Genomic DNA, 14,539 nt, shown 5'->3' with positions numbered 1-14,539 from the left:
GTTTGTGGATGCATCTTCATGAGCTTTCTCATGAATTCTTACTTTAATATCTCATGACCATTATGAGGCCCTCTCTTTTGTCAAAGCCCTTCTTTTGTCCATGTGTTCTTTGCTGGTGGACTGTAGTCATTTACGATTATTTGTTTACAGTATCATCCTGATTACAGAGAAAAACCTCTCTATGCAGGTGGGTGCCTCATGAGTTCAACCCAAGACACCACCTCTGTTACCTGAGACCAGCTTCCCTCTGGGTGGCACAGGGCAGAAAGTGACATGTTCACAGAAGTGCAGGAAACCTATTTTACAAAATATGAAAAACATTCACTCATACTCAACATATTTGCAAACATTGGCAACTGAAACATAAAAATTAACATTAACAAAAATAAAAGAAACTGACACTTAAATAATAAAACAAAATACCTGTATTTAATAAATACAAATAAAAGCTAGACATTATATACCCGTTATTACAGTCTGACACATTACATCTGAGGTGTTTACCCTGCAGCAACACCTGTTAGCTCTTGTTTTTCTCTGTTATTAATTCAGTTTCTAGCAGTTGCTTGTTATAATGCACTTATGCATTTTGGTGTTATTTCTCACTTTTGGGTTCATCTCTGATATCTAAACTCTCCTCTCCCCTTATCTCTTAAACAGAGCCAGATTCTGGTAGTGGCTCGTGGTAGGCTAAGGTGGGTTTCAGAGGCCTGGTGCAATTCCTTAAGACTTGGCAACTCCCAGTGCTATAGATCGAGGAGCTACTAAGTGAACCACCAAAAGGATGTTTCATTACATGCAATCCTTGATTTTTCTAGAGGGAGCCCCTATCAACTCCCTGAAGTACTGTATCTTGTTGAGATTGCTCCATTCTTCCCCCCTCACAGAGGTGCAGAGAGCAAGTGATAATTCATCATCCCACTGGGAAAGCATCCAGAAAGTCTGCCAAGCTGTACAGACAGCTGAAGGGATCTAAGAAAATGAAGCCTCAAAACCACCAAACATCTTTGCAAACGATTCACACAGAACATGTGGTTCACTCAGACTAGCTCGAAACTTGTTAGTACTGATCCCCCACCATCAGGCGGCCTGGTTCCTGGCTGTCTGGGTCCCCTTGTCAGTTTTGTCAGTAATATTCTGCTGGAAAGTTCTACCTGTAGTGCTCCAGGTCCATCATATGTGGCAAGCCCCTCTGCTTCAAGGTAAGTGCTGGTCTTCCTCTTGCAGGGACCATTTGCTTTGTGTGTTGTTCCTTTATTTTAGTATTCAGCTTCACGTGTGTGTTTTCTCCAGCTTTGTGCTTTTGTTTTCATATTGGCATCCTCAATGATATTTAGACCTTTTGAATATCCTGCATCACTGATGGTGCTACACAGTCTTCCCGGCTTGGTGTCTTCTTTTGATAATTACTTGTTTATTTTGTTGCACTTTGAGCTACATGTGCTCAGGGATTCCTTCCTTGTGTGCTCACTAGTGCTGCTCTTTCACTGACAGTTACGTTCTCTGCTGTGTCAGGAGTTCACCCAAGAAACCTGTGGAGAGCATTGCCTTGGGCTGTTCAAGGGTCTTTTGACTCCTCTGTTTGGCCTCTTAGCTGGGGGCATCATGTTGGCTGTACTAGGGTGCACTGAGTTCACATGCTTGTTCATATGGTGCACTGTGGTCTCCATTTATATCCTGGTTGTTTTGGCTGTATTTTGTGTCTGTTCTTCCAGTCAGTGGCCCCTGGTGCCTGGGTGTTTTTCTTGGTTAGCAGACTTCGGGCCTTGGTAATCCTCTCACGGGTCTTTGGCAGGTCTATTGTTAATCAATTTGTTGACCCCACACTCTCTGAGTGCAATCGTGAAGGGCGCTTATTATCTTTGCTACGTGAAGATGATCATGTTTTTTGTCTCCACCATACTGTCTGCTGGGTCAGTGACACCTACTATCCTGAGTCTCACGAGGTTTGCTCTCACTGGTTTTCTGCCTTGACTGATTCAACTTCGAGTTTGGAAGCTTTTCAGACAGCTGGCACTTTGTGAGTTAGATTTGCTCAACTTAGGCATTTACAACATTGTGATCATTTAGATGCCTCAGAATTGGCCCCTTTGGTGTTTAGGAACCCAGAATTGGAAGTGTTCAACCTCTGCCTGGACTAAGTCTGTACCACTTCTTCCTTTCCCTGTGGGTGTGGTTCGCTCTGCTTCTGTTCTTTTACCTGAAGCATCCAAGGGTTTCAGAGTTGGGTTAGGGTTTAGCTCAGGGTATAACTCAGCCTTCTCAGCTCCATCCTCTTTGTCAAGCCTGCCAGGGTTTTGGAGCATTCACCTTCACAACTGCACCCCCATTCTGGATCTTGTCCTTGGGAGAACACCTTTCTGTCACAGATGGTGGGCGAGGTCTGTGGCTCAGCCCTGGAGCATTTATGGCAGGCTTCTAGGGCTGGGTAGGAGTAGGGAGCCTGAGAAGGGTCCCATGAGTGTCCTTGGTTCACTCTGCAGAGTGTCTTTTGATTCAGTGGAGAATTTTTTCTCCCCCTTCTATATATGAATTTAATTGCATGATTGCTACCTTCGGATTCAGATTCTGGGTCCCATTTGGTGCCTCAGAGTCGCCATATTTCTGGAGGTTCCATCGATGTTTCATCTTCGGTAGTTTGTGCAAGCTTGTTTTGGTATCTGAGAAATTCAAACTTTTTTGTTGATGGACCCAGGTTCTTTTGAGTATGAGTCTGTCTTAGCTTATTGGCTGCAGAGTGAGGTTCAACCTGGCTGGCTGACAACCTTTTCTTTTGGAGAGAGCTTGGCTAGGGTTCTTTTGGACTCGCTTGATTAGCGGGAGGAGAGTTCCATCTTTAAGGTGTTTTTGAGCAGTACTTCTTTTGCTCCACTCGAGGACTGCCTGTTTGCTCTGGCACTTCCCAGGGACATGAACAAGTGGCAGCTGTATGTGCGTCTGTCAGGAGCTCTTAATATGGTCACCACAGAGTTCGTACATATTTGGCAGTAGTCTTGTGCTTGTGGGTTCTCATGGAGAAGCTCTCTAAGCAACTCAGTGAGGATGTGGCATCATTTGGTTTCACCCTGATTGTAGAGATCTTGGGGCTTGTGAATGCTGCCTTGGTGGCCTTGTCCAAGATGCTTGCCTTTATCTTTTCCTCCAGGTTTGCTGGTGGGTTGTTCATCAGCCTTAGAGCTGATCAGGGAAGCCGGCTAGGAGTAGCAGCCAGACCACCTGATGGTGCCAATTGGTGCTAATGAGTTTCAGGATACAGTGACACCTCGGCTTACGAATGCCCCTATTTACGAGCTTTTCGGGTTACAAGCCCAATTTCTTCAGAAAATTCTAATTGAGTTACGAGCTTTGCCTCGGGAACAAGTTTGTTGATACAAGTATGGCCGACCTAGTGCGTGGTGGCATAGCAATCTCGCCTCAGTTTAGCAGTACCTCCCGCCTAGTGACGATCGTGCCTGAATTCTTTGTAAAGAATTATAGTTTTTCAGATTTTTTGGTATTTGAACATTAAAGTTGTTGTTATATATCTCGACATGGGTCCCAAGAAAGCCAGTGGTAAGGTTCAAGCCAAGAAAACACATGTGAGAATGAACATAAAGGAAAAACAAGAGATCATTCTTTTGTTGGAACGACTCATCCAGAGCAAGCTGTAGTAGGTCGTTGCATTAACCCTTTTTAATGACAATGTGATGCCTCACTACAGACAAGTGTTACAGTGAAGGGAAAACAATCCTCTATGGATCGTTTTTAGTGAGAAAATCAAGAAGTGAGCCACAAGTAGGTCCTAGTGGACTGCAGGCAAAACGTGTCAAGAGTGTGTACCCCAGAGAAGTCATCACTGCCTGATGTTATAATGGAAGGGGACTTCCCTTCCAAACACTAACACCTCTCCTCCTCCCCCCTCCCCCTCCTCCTCCCCCCCTCCCCTCCTCATCATCTTCCATACGCCAACAAGAGTCATCAGTAAAGGTAAGTAATAACTTGTACATACTTTAGTACTGAAGATTTGGGTGAATTAGGTATAAAATTTACTTTGAAGTTAATTTTTTGGGGAGTCTGGAATGGATTGATTCAATTTCTGTTATTTCTTATTTGGAAATTCACTTCAGTTTACGCATATTCGGCTTACAAGCCGTCTCTGGGAATGGATTAAATTTGTAAGCTGAGGTACCATTGTTAGTTTGAGTAAATCTCTTTTTCTGTATGCATTGTTCACAAAGTTATTTGGCAGATTTAAGGCTTTGTTTTCTGTGAGCCCTCCAATTGTCTGTAAAGCTTCGCTGAATTTCTGGATGCTTTCCCAGTGGTAACGAATTGTCACTTGCTCTCTGCATTTCTGCGAGGGAAGTCAGGTTCTGGCTCTGGTTGGTTCAACAAAACTCCTGTGTCTGATATGATCCATTAGACTGGAGCCACCAGGACTTTACGAGAATGTGGTGGTTCATTACATTTAGTGCTGGATTTTTTTTAATAAATCCAGGATTAAATCTATCATCTGACAGCTTTATCTAGACAAATTACAAATGCGTAAGAAATCAGTAAAAAAAAAAAAAAAGTATCCAAAGACAATTTTGTTGACTGAAATTGCATTTTCAAACATTGAATGGTATGGTGTATCATTAAATTGTTTAAATCTCTAAAGAGAGTATTGATTAATGAATACAGTATTGTCGTATGTATTTTGAAATTAAAACATTGTTCCTAAGTTTACTCATTTTGTGTTTGTAAGACTGTCTTTATGGCTTATGCATCTCTGAAGCATACAAGTTTCATACAAATTTTCAATCTTTTTAGAACTATTTATCATAGAGAAATGGGAGCTGAATGACACACAGTCAGATTTATCATCTGAATGTGTGTCATCCAAACTGTGGTGGAAGAAATGACCAAATCCTTTTAAAAACGTTAGTTAATTTTTACATGAAGTAGTAAATCAAATTTGCACCCCCTTTTAGGGAGATTGATCCCCATCCCAGGAAGAACGTAGGTAAAGTAGTGGTGAAGAAGGTGGGTAGTGGCCTGAAACATATTGGGAAACAGATGGTTCTCAAGCCATCTGTTGTCATCGGGGGTGAAGACGACCATGCGCTCTATGATATTGATCAAGCTGATGATATATCCCTGCTAATGGTAAGTTTTAATTTCTAATGAGTCGGCTGCATTTTTTCTTTTCTGTGGAGAGCCCCTCTAGCTCCCTGGTGCTATACTGGGCTGATGTGTATATATTAAACCGTAGCAACAGTCAATCGATTGAGTTCTAGGCCTATCGGGGACAATGAGCCAGAACCTTAGCCCCCTTCAGAGAGGCACGAGGAGCAATGGCCTATAGGACACCCCCCCCCCCCCCCATGTGGTTGGAAACAGTCTATGTCTGCCATCTACCAGGTCAGGCACCCAGAAAGGTAGGAATCCCCAAACTACAGCGGATTAAACATTGCAAACCAAAAACTGAATGAGCAAGCAGAACTCCCGAATCAGAAAACAAACAAACAAGCATGACGTTACCACAGCTGCTGTGCTGCTGTCTGCACAACTTCCCCTTCCCGGGAGGGTGAAGGGAGGGGTCCAAGACCTCCTGCACCAGCTACCCAACTCCAGTTTTGAGGCTGTTGTGTTGGGTGGTGGTCATGGGTTTATCACCACTTGTATGGTGATCAGGTGGCTTCGTTAATGCGCATCGTTAATCTCAGCGACAATATGGAGGTTGCTGGTGGTTCTTTCGGCACTTCTTAACTCTTCGTAGGTTGTCTTCAATTTTTTATCGGGTTCTTTTGTCCTTTCTCTCTTAGTTGTTTCAGGACCATCATCTTATGCCGAAAACTGTTGCCTCATATCGTGCGGCGTTGGCAGAGCCGCTTCAGCTTCTGTTCGGGGTAGATGTCACTTATGCTCCATTCCACAAGCTTTCTAGGGTGTTGTTTCTTCTCCGGCCTGCTTGTGTGCCACCTGAGCCATCCTGGTCGTTGGACCAGGTGCTCTGTTCTCCTCGGTTTGTGGTGGCCCCTTTGGTTCAGGACTGTTTTTCTAAGGCGCTCTTCTTGTTGGCATTGGCCTCTGGGGGTTAGGTCGGGGAGCTTCATGCTCTCCTCCAGCACAGGGGTTTCTGTTCTTATGGTCCTGGTGGTCATTTTGTTCTTTTCTGGCGAAGAATGAGACTGCTGCTTTCTGGGGGGGGGGGAAGGGGTTTCCTTGGGTTGCTGATGTTTGATTGGTTTAGCCGGCGGTGCATCATGTTTTGTGTCCAGTTGCGGCTCTTCACCGATACTTGCGCACCACGGCTTCTGTGGCAGGTGACGTGCTTTGGGTTGACCTGGTTTCCTTTCTTCCCTGATCCCGGGTGCGGGTCTCCCTGGTCATCCGGAGAATTATTCGGTCCAGCCAGCCTGTGGTCTATCCCGGTGCCCATGACATTCATAAGTTCGTGGCTTTGGCTGTTGTTTTTGGTAATATGTCCTGGGGTAATATGAGGGTTATTCGGGCATGGGGCTTTTGGAGGTCGAACAGGGTCCTGGCTGCACAGTACCTCGTTAATGTTCTGGGCCCTTCTCGGGCATGTGTAGCCTTGGGGGCGCAGGTTGCAGCCAGTTGTCTCAACTTCGAGTGACGGCCACCTCCCGGGTAAGTCCCTCTTTTCCTTTATCTTTGGTTAGGTAGCTCCGGAGAGCTGGAGGGACTCTCCACAGAAAACCAGCGTTGAATGTAATGGAATGCTATTTTTTGGGTGAGACCCGGAGGCTTCCCGGCAACCCTCCTTCCCACCGGTCGGCAGTTATTCGCATTTTTTATATTCAGCCTCTGAACTGGGGTTGGGTAGCTGGCTTGGGAGGTTTGTGACCCCCCTTCCCCCTCCCAGGGAGGGGGGGAGCTGCACAGACAGCGGCGCGTCGGCTGTGGTAACGTCATGCTTGTTTTCTTATTTTCTGATTGGGGAGTTCTGCTTGCTCGTTCGGTTTTTGGTTTGCAATGTGTCACCAGCTGTAGTTTGTTTTGGGATTCCTACATTTCTGGGTGCCTGACCTGGTAGATGGCAGACATAGACTGCTTTCAACCACATGGGGTGTGTGTATTTGCCATTGCTCCTCGTGCCTCTCTGAAGGGGCCAGGTTCTGGCTCATGGTCCCCGGTAGGCCTAGAACTCCATCGATTGATTGTTGCCACGGTCTAGTATATACACATCAGCCCAGTATAGCTCCAGAAAGCCTCCGGGTCTCGCCCAGAAAATGGCGTTTCATTACATTCAACGCTGGTTTTTTAGTAAACCATATTCTCGCAGAAATGCTCTTGCATAAAGGTACAGTATGGTATATTATAGATAATATAAAAGTATTGTGTTGTGGTTTGTTGTTGCTAATCTAAACTGCTTCATTGTAGCTTCTTGTTTTAATGTGTGGGGCTGCTGTTTAAAAACAGCTTTTGCTTAATCCTCATATTTTTATTTCAGTACTTCTTGAAAAAGTTATATAAATTTATCAGTATCTGTTTATCATTGTGAAATGTAGTAAAATTTAATTGCTTAGTTTTGATATACATTTTAGTAAAATTAATTCAGTATATTAAATGAATATTAGAGACATACTGTAATGCATCATACTAAGTAAAGGATTGTTACGGCAGGCTGATGAAGTTAGTGGAATGTCGCAGTCAGTCAGTAGTCTAGAGGGACTCACGTCAAGTTTTCGTGACCTGAGTGCATGGAGAGTGAGCGTCCCTCGTGTGGAGCAGCACCTGGACCATGCCGCCAAACCTTATTATGCATTTATAGTGGAGGTTACCAGAATTGATGTGACTGGAGGTACACTAAATTACATTTTATAGTAAATTTTAATACAGCGTTACAGAGGTGAACAATTTATATGAGTACATATTATGAATTATCATTGTTACTAAATTGAATATACTGTCACTAATAAATTATAAGATTATGAATTATTTTTGTTATAAATTGAATATACTGTACAGTACTGCACTATCATAAATTATAATAATCATTTCTGGAATATTTTTAATTATTTATAAAGCGGAGCTGCCAGAGGAATTGCACTGGGAAGTGGAGAGAAGGTATAATGAGTTTTACATACTTGAAAATAAACTAACAGAATTTCATGGGGAGTTTCAAGACAATCAGTTGCCCCCACGTCGATCACTCTTCACAGCTAAGGATATTGGTTTTATGCAGACACGTCGGCAGGTAAGCTTTACTTATTACATTCCACACATTCAAAGTTTGCACTAGCCTCAGTAAATTCTTTGTTTTTTATGTGTAATCTTCAGCTGTCTCATTCAGTTGCTTCCTATGATAAGATTTGTTGTGTCCTTTGGACAGGAGCATGCAGTCAGGCAAGATGGCACTGCAGAGCACCACTGGCAACTTTTTACATTGTGCACAATTTACAAATGATTCCTAGCATTTGTGTGCTAGGAATCACCAGAGAATAAATTAATCCATCCCAAAATGTTGAGACCAGTTCGTTAAAATACTGTACTGGATAGAATCCCTGCAAGTTAGACTGGCACCTGTACAGTATTTGAGCAATGGCAGTCTCTGTGTGATGCAGGGGACTCCCTCCAAATACCCCCTTTGTTGACTGTACGGGGAATTGGTGGGTCTGACAAGAAGGTCGGGAGTGCTTTTCCATGTGAGAAGTAGTTACTGCTATGTTATAGTGGTGTATATGAGACACTGTAGTTGACTCATTTTCTGGTTACTTATATTTCTGAAGCCAATGGCAAGCCAGCTGGTGCTTGGAGGAGCAGTATGGGTTATTAGCAATGCTATACATTATCTATCCATGATTCCAGCTTTGCAATTACTATGACAGTGCCATACAGTCTCGAATTGTACTTGCTCTGGGGTGAGCTATCTGGCTCCTTGGGGGGCCGGCCCAGTGTCCAAACCCTGGAGTCTTTCTGCAGCACTGCCTCTTCCAGTAGATTAGTCCAGTGGTGTACTTCGCTGGTTCGAACTTCTCCTCTGCTCGTTGTGGCTGGAGTTTTTGACGCATGTCTATCCCATTTGTACGGCAAGTGGGTGGCTGGTTTGTTGATATCCCATTTGCATCTTTCCTCAATTTTAGTCAGGTCTTTCTTGTCCATTTTGTCATGGTTTTTAATCGATTGGTATCTCATGCCTGATACTGTCACCTCTTATTGTTTGGCATCTGTGGAACCGCTGTTGGTTACATTCAGTGTTAACCCTTAACCCTTAACATGCTCAGGGTTTAATATTCTGCCATCCCCACAGGCGCATGTCATTTTGAAAAAAAAAAATTATTTTTTCTTTCTAACCTGTTAATTTGTATTCACTGATCACGGGAAAAATAATAAAAAAATCGTAAGTGGCATATATTGCCCGCTATAGGGCTGGGAAGTCTGGCAAATTATAGGCGCTGACTCAGCGTGCGTCCCAGGCGGTCTGTTGCTCGCAAGCTGTCAGGCCAGAGTTGCCACAAAGAGATAATTACCGAATTATTTCAATGTCTCTGATTGATTTTTCATACTTTTTTTGCTGTAATATTATTCAATAGTGTGTAGTTTGATATATTTATATAATAAAATGAGTGAATCGTTGGTGTACTCAAAAATATGGTGTGCATATTGTTGATTCAATTATGTTCATCAATCAGTGAACAAATACTTTGTCGGTTATTACACTATAAGCACAGGTTATATATAAGTATTTGCATGTTTTGTTCTCTATAACGAACCACTAAGTAGCTATTATGAGTCAAAAAGTAATGAGGAGTGACCGCAGTGTACCAGCCAGCCACTCCCGCCCTCCCTCCAGTCATCTGACTCACCCTCATTCTCCTCCCACAATAATGTTTTTGCTCTAATTCACTATATACAGACGTTATATACAAGTATCTACATGTTTTGTTCACCATAACTGTACATCTAAGCTTGTATGGTGAGTAAAGGCACAGAGATGTGGCTACTCACACAGTCAGCTGATCTGCGGCCGCCCTCAAGGTCAGACGCATTAATATTTCTCCTCCAACAATACTGTGTGGTGTTATTACGCTATATATCTTATATACAGACGTTATATATAAGTATCTACATGTTTTGTTCACCATAACTGTACATCTAAGCTTGTATGGTGAGTAAAGGCACAGAGATGTAGCTACTCACACAGTCAGCTGATCGGCAGCCGCCCTCAAGGCCAGACGCACTAATATTTCTCCTCCAACAATACTGTGTGGTGTTATTACGCTATATACACACATTATATATAAATATCTACTTGTTTTATTCATCATACTTGTACAAATAAACTGGTATGGTGCCCAAAGGCCATCGTGGTAACCAGTAAACAACACCGTCGTCTGCACGGTGGCGTCGTGCAGACGACGCTACCGCCCTCACCAAAATGGCGGCTCCAAACCTTCTCTTGCTGTTTATACCCTCTATACGCACGTTATATATAAGTATCTACATTTGTGTTCACCATAGCGAACCACTAAGCTGGTAAGGTGAGTGCAGTCAATAAAAGGTGGCCACACACACAGTCAAAAGACATCGCCACCACTCTCCCTCCCACAGCATTACACCTCCTTCCATGGCGCACAGCGCTAAATATCACCACAATCCTGCTATTATCAGAACCCTGGTCAGTTTTATCACAGTCAGGGGTCTTCTGTAATAATATCATCGCTACATAATAGCATGAACAAGTATAATTTGGCATTTTTAGGCGATGCTGTGGTCACAAGCTGAACAGCAGTGCTGTTAGCTCATGCTGCGTGCATCAGGCTTGGTTGCTCACTCAATACTGAGGCCAATAACACCCGGGAGTTTGGCCCACGATTTTTTTTAAAAATGGCGTCTGTTTACAAGAGCCCTGATGAAGGTGTGGTGAACCCCATGTATCCGCGGGCTGTTTAAATCTTGCGTAGTACTCCAACACATCATATGACGTGATGCGCAGTTTACTGGAACAACGTCCAGCACGTCATATGACGTGATGCGCACTTTAAGGGTTAAAGTGCGCATCACGTCATATGACGTCCTAGGCGTTGTACCAGTCAACTGCGCTTCACGTCATATGACGTGTATGGGTACCGCGCACGATTTGAATGTCCCGCAGTGTAGCTGGGGTTCTCATACGCTGCCCAGGGGCTATAGTAAACAGCGGCCATTTTGAAAAAAATTCCCGCTCACGAACCGAAGGCGTGGGAGGCCTCAGTTTAGCGAGAGTCACCATGGTGAGCGCACGGTCAAACGCCTCACGGGCACGCACCACTCAATCCCTCACCCCAGAGCAAATAGCCCACGAATTATTCTCTGAAGGTGAAGAAAGTGTGTTTGGTGATTCAGACAACGATGAGGATTATACACAGTTGTCGGGTGATAGTAGCAGCAGCAGTGAGAGTGACAATGCTCGCCATGCCATGGCGAGGCCTCTACGCTCACCCATGCCTCCTCGGCCAGTTTCTACCCCAATTCTACCACGACCTCACAGTTCCTGTGGATATTTTCTGTTTGGGGGTGACGAGTCAGAGGGAGGTGACTCCTTTTCTGGGTTTAGTGACTCAGATCATAGTTTTATTGAGCCTGTGGCTGGTACCAGTGGTGTAACTGGGCGAGAAATTGTCGCGTCAGCAGCATCTCGCCCAGCCAAGCGCCACCGCATGGCACCACATGAGGGACCAAGACCCTCGTGTTCACGTGCATCCACCTCACGTGCCCCCACCTCGCGTGCATCCACCTCACGTGCATCCACCTCACGTGCATCCACCTCACGTGCATCCACCTCACGTGCATCCACCTCACGTGCACCCACCTCACGTGCACGTAGCCGCTGTGCTTCTCGCAGACGGTATTCAGTTCCTGGTCGAAGGTATGCATCGCTTCCTCGCCGTCTTTCCTCTGCATCTTGCAGGACGCCTGGTGTTCTTGAGTGGAGTGATGGTGACGATTTTATTCCTAATATTCCTCACTTTGACGATAAAGATGTAGGGATTACGAACCTTTTCCCTAATCAAGGTGAGGACATGGCTGAGATGGAATATTTTACAGCATTCTATGATGAACCACTCATGGAATACATTGTACACCAAACGAACCTGCATGCTGCTTACCTGATTGAGAGGGAAATCACAGAATCTTCACGACTGCAGCGTTGGAAAAATACCACAGTTGTGGAAATGTACGTGTTTTTGGCACTCTGTTTGTTGATGAAGCACTGTCACAAACATGCAATAAGTGACTATTGGAGCAAGGACCATACAATACCAACACCTTTATTCGGGAAATATATGTCACGAGACAGGTTTCAGATACTCCTCAGGTGTCTATATTTTGGAAATGTTCAGGACCGAACAGCTGATGATAGACTGTGGCGAGTGAGGCACTACATGAACGATGTTATTGGAAAATTCAGAGATTTTTACGTACCATCACAGAAGCTGGTGGTTGATGAATCTCTCGTACTTTTCAAGGGATGTGTTCCATTCAAACAGTACATTCCCTCAAAATGAAACCGATTTGGCCTGAAATTTTTTGTTCTTTGTGATTGTGAGACAGAATACGTGTTACACATGATTCTGTACTTGGCTAGTGATGTAGACATTCCCGATAACGACGAACATGGATTCTCGGGGAGTGTAGTGAAGACCATCATGGCTCCGTGGATGAACAAGGGACACATTTTATACATGGATAATTACTATACAAGTCCCTTGCTAGCTTGGTTCTTGCTAGAAAATAGAACCGGATTGGTTGGTACAGTAAAGCCACAACGAAGGGAAATGCCTGTGTTTGACAACGACATTGCAGTTGGTGAGTGTCAGAGAAGGAAAAGTGATAACATTCTGTCAGTTCGGTGGAAAGACAAAAGAGAGGTGAACTTGTTGACAACAATTCATGATGGAACAATGGTGAACAGTGGGAAAGTGAACCATAAAACAAACGCACCACTATACAGTATAAGCCAGACTGTGTTTTAGACTATAATATCAACATGCGGTTGATTGATAAATCAGACATGATGATTGGCACTGCAGAGTGTGTGCGGAAGACATGTAGGTGGACGAAAAAAGTGTTCTTCCATCTTGTGGACATGAGCATGCTGAACTGTTTCAACATGTACCTTGTGAGAACTGGACGTAAGCCCACTTTCCGTGACTTTGTATTTGCTGCTGCAATACAGTTATTAGGAAAGTTTGCAAAAGATGTCCCAGGGATTCAGCGGCCCATCATAAACCCACTGTTGCAGCTGGTACTCCACGCCTCGCTCACACTGAAGGCTTCCTAACACACAGACTCAAGTATTTGCCACCAGCTGGGAAGCGTGCAATAGCCCAACGTGATTGCTTGGTGTGTAAAACAACAACACGTAGAGATCAGAAACGGAAGCTTGTGCAAACATGGTGTGAAACGTGTGGTATCCCATTATGTGCTGTCAACTGCTTCAATGACTACCACAGTCTACAAAACTTCTAAGTGTGCTTCAAAGTGTGTATAGTGTGTGCGAGTGTGTAAATATGTAAACATATAAGCAGATAGCGTGTGCATGTGTGTAAATATATAAAAATATAAGCAGAACATACAATATAATAGACTGTAATGACATATTATACTGTATTGCTGTAATTGAAAACATATGTGTGCGCCTGTGTATACTCAAATATGCAACAATTATTGATTCAAAATGTGTTCAAACATTATTTGAAACACAATTAGTGAAAAAAATTGGATAAAATGCGCCTAGACATTGTAAATAAATAGCGCGAAAATATATTTGTGGCAACTCTCTCTGTTTGAGGACCGCGCGCAACGCCTCTGGGGCGTGTACTGCATGAGCGAACATGCAGATTGTGACGTCATCGCTGAGCTTTTCGGCTCTATTGCAACAAAAGTAAGTACAATAGAATTTTATTTTTTATTTTTCCCGTGATCAGTGAACACAACTTAACAGATTAGCAAAAAAAAAATAATTTTTTTTTTTTTTTTTTTTTTTTTTAAATGACATGCGCCTGTGGGGATGGCAGGATATTAGACCCCGAGCATGTTAAGGGTTAATACCTCCATGGCTCCGTTTCCCATATTCTCTCACATGTTTTTCAGCTTCAATATGCTCATGCTCCTTGTGAGCCATCCTGGTACAGTATCTTGACCAGGTTCTCATTTTTCTCCTTGCCTCACTTTGTGGGTTTCCCTTCAGCTCATGATATCTTTCTTGAATCTGCCATTTTGTTGGCTCACACTTCTGGCTGTAGGGTTGGGGAGCTTCAGGCTCTTCTCTGGAAGCAGGGGTTCTGTTCCTTTGACCCTGATGGGCAGTTTGTTCACTTGCAGCTTTCTCCTTTTCTAGTGAACAATGAGTCGGCAGGCTTTCGGAGAGGGGGGTTCTTTGCTGATTGGTGCATCACTTGTGGTGTCTGGTAGCAGCTTTTCACTACTACCTGCTTGCCACTAGTTCTGTCTCAGTAGAAACCTTGTTGGTTGACTTCGTCTCCTTGGTTCCCTGTTCCGAGGCTCACATTGCTCATGTCATCCTCAGTGTCTTTTTAAGTCTAGTCAGCCTGCAGTCTACCCTCAG

At 43.9% G+C, this 14,539-nt stretch overlaps 2 protein-coding genes across 5 annotated transcripts in view; both read left to right on the top strand.

Moving 5' to 3' along the window:
* The window catches only part of LOC123745879 (zinc finger and BTB domain-containing protein 17), a 583,396-nt gene that overhangs the window by 261,703 nt on the left and 307,154 nt on the right, over nt 1–14,539 (top strand). The gene's annotated exons all lie outside the window — the stretch shown is intronic.
* LOC123745876 (sorting nexin-14) overlaps nt 1–14,539 on the top strand; it is an 89,123-nt gene that overhangs the window by 39,158 nt on the left and 35,426 nt on the right. For 2 of the 4 annotated variants that reach the window (XM_069317516.1, XM_045726973.2), the window contains exons 11-13: nt 4,953–5,127; nt 7,612–7,789; nt 8,016–8,185. In XM_069317516.1, the coding sequence (XP_069173617.1) occupies nt 4,953–5,127; nt 7,612–7,789; nt 8,016–8,185 (523 nt within the window). The remainder of the gene's footprint in view (nt 1–4,952; nt 5,128–7,611; nt 7,790–8,015; nt 8,186–14,539) is intronic. The other 2 variants (XM_045726974.2, XM_045726975.2) reach the window with 1 other exon arrangement.

Source organism: Procambarus clarkii, chromosome 88 (assembly GCF_040958095.1).
Source record: "Procambarus clarkii isolate CNS0578487 chromosome 88, FALCON_Pclarkii_2.0, whole genome shotgun sequence".
In the NCBI taxonomy this organism is placed as follows: Eukaryota; Metazoa; Arthropoda; class Malacostraca; order Decapoda; family Cambaridae; genus Procambarus; species Procambarus clarkii.
Note: the sequence above shows the minus strand (reverse complement) of the source record. Positions and strands in the feature narration are given on the sequence as shown.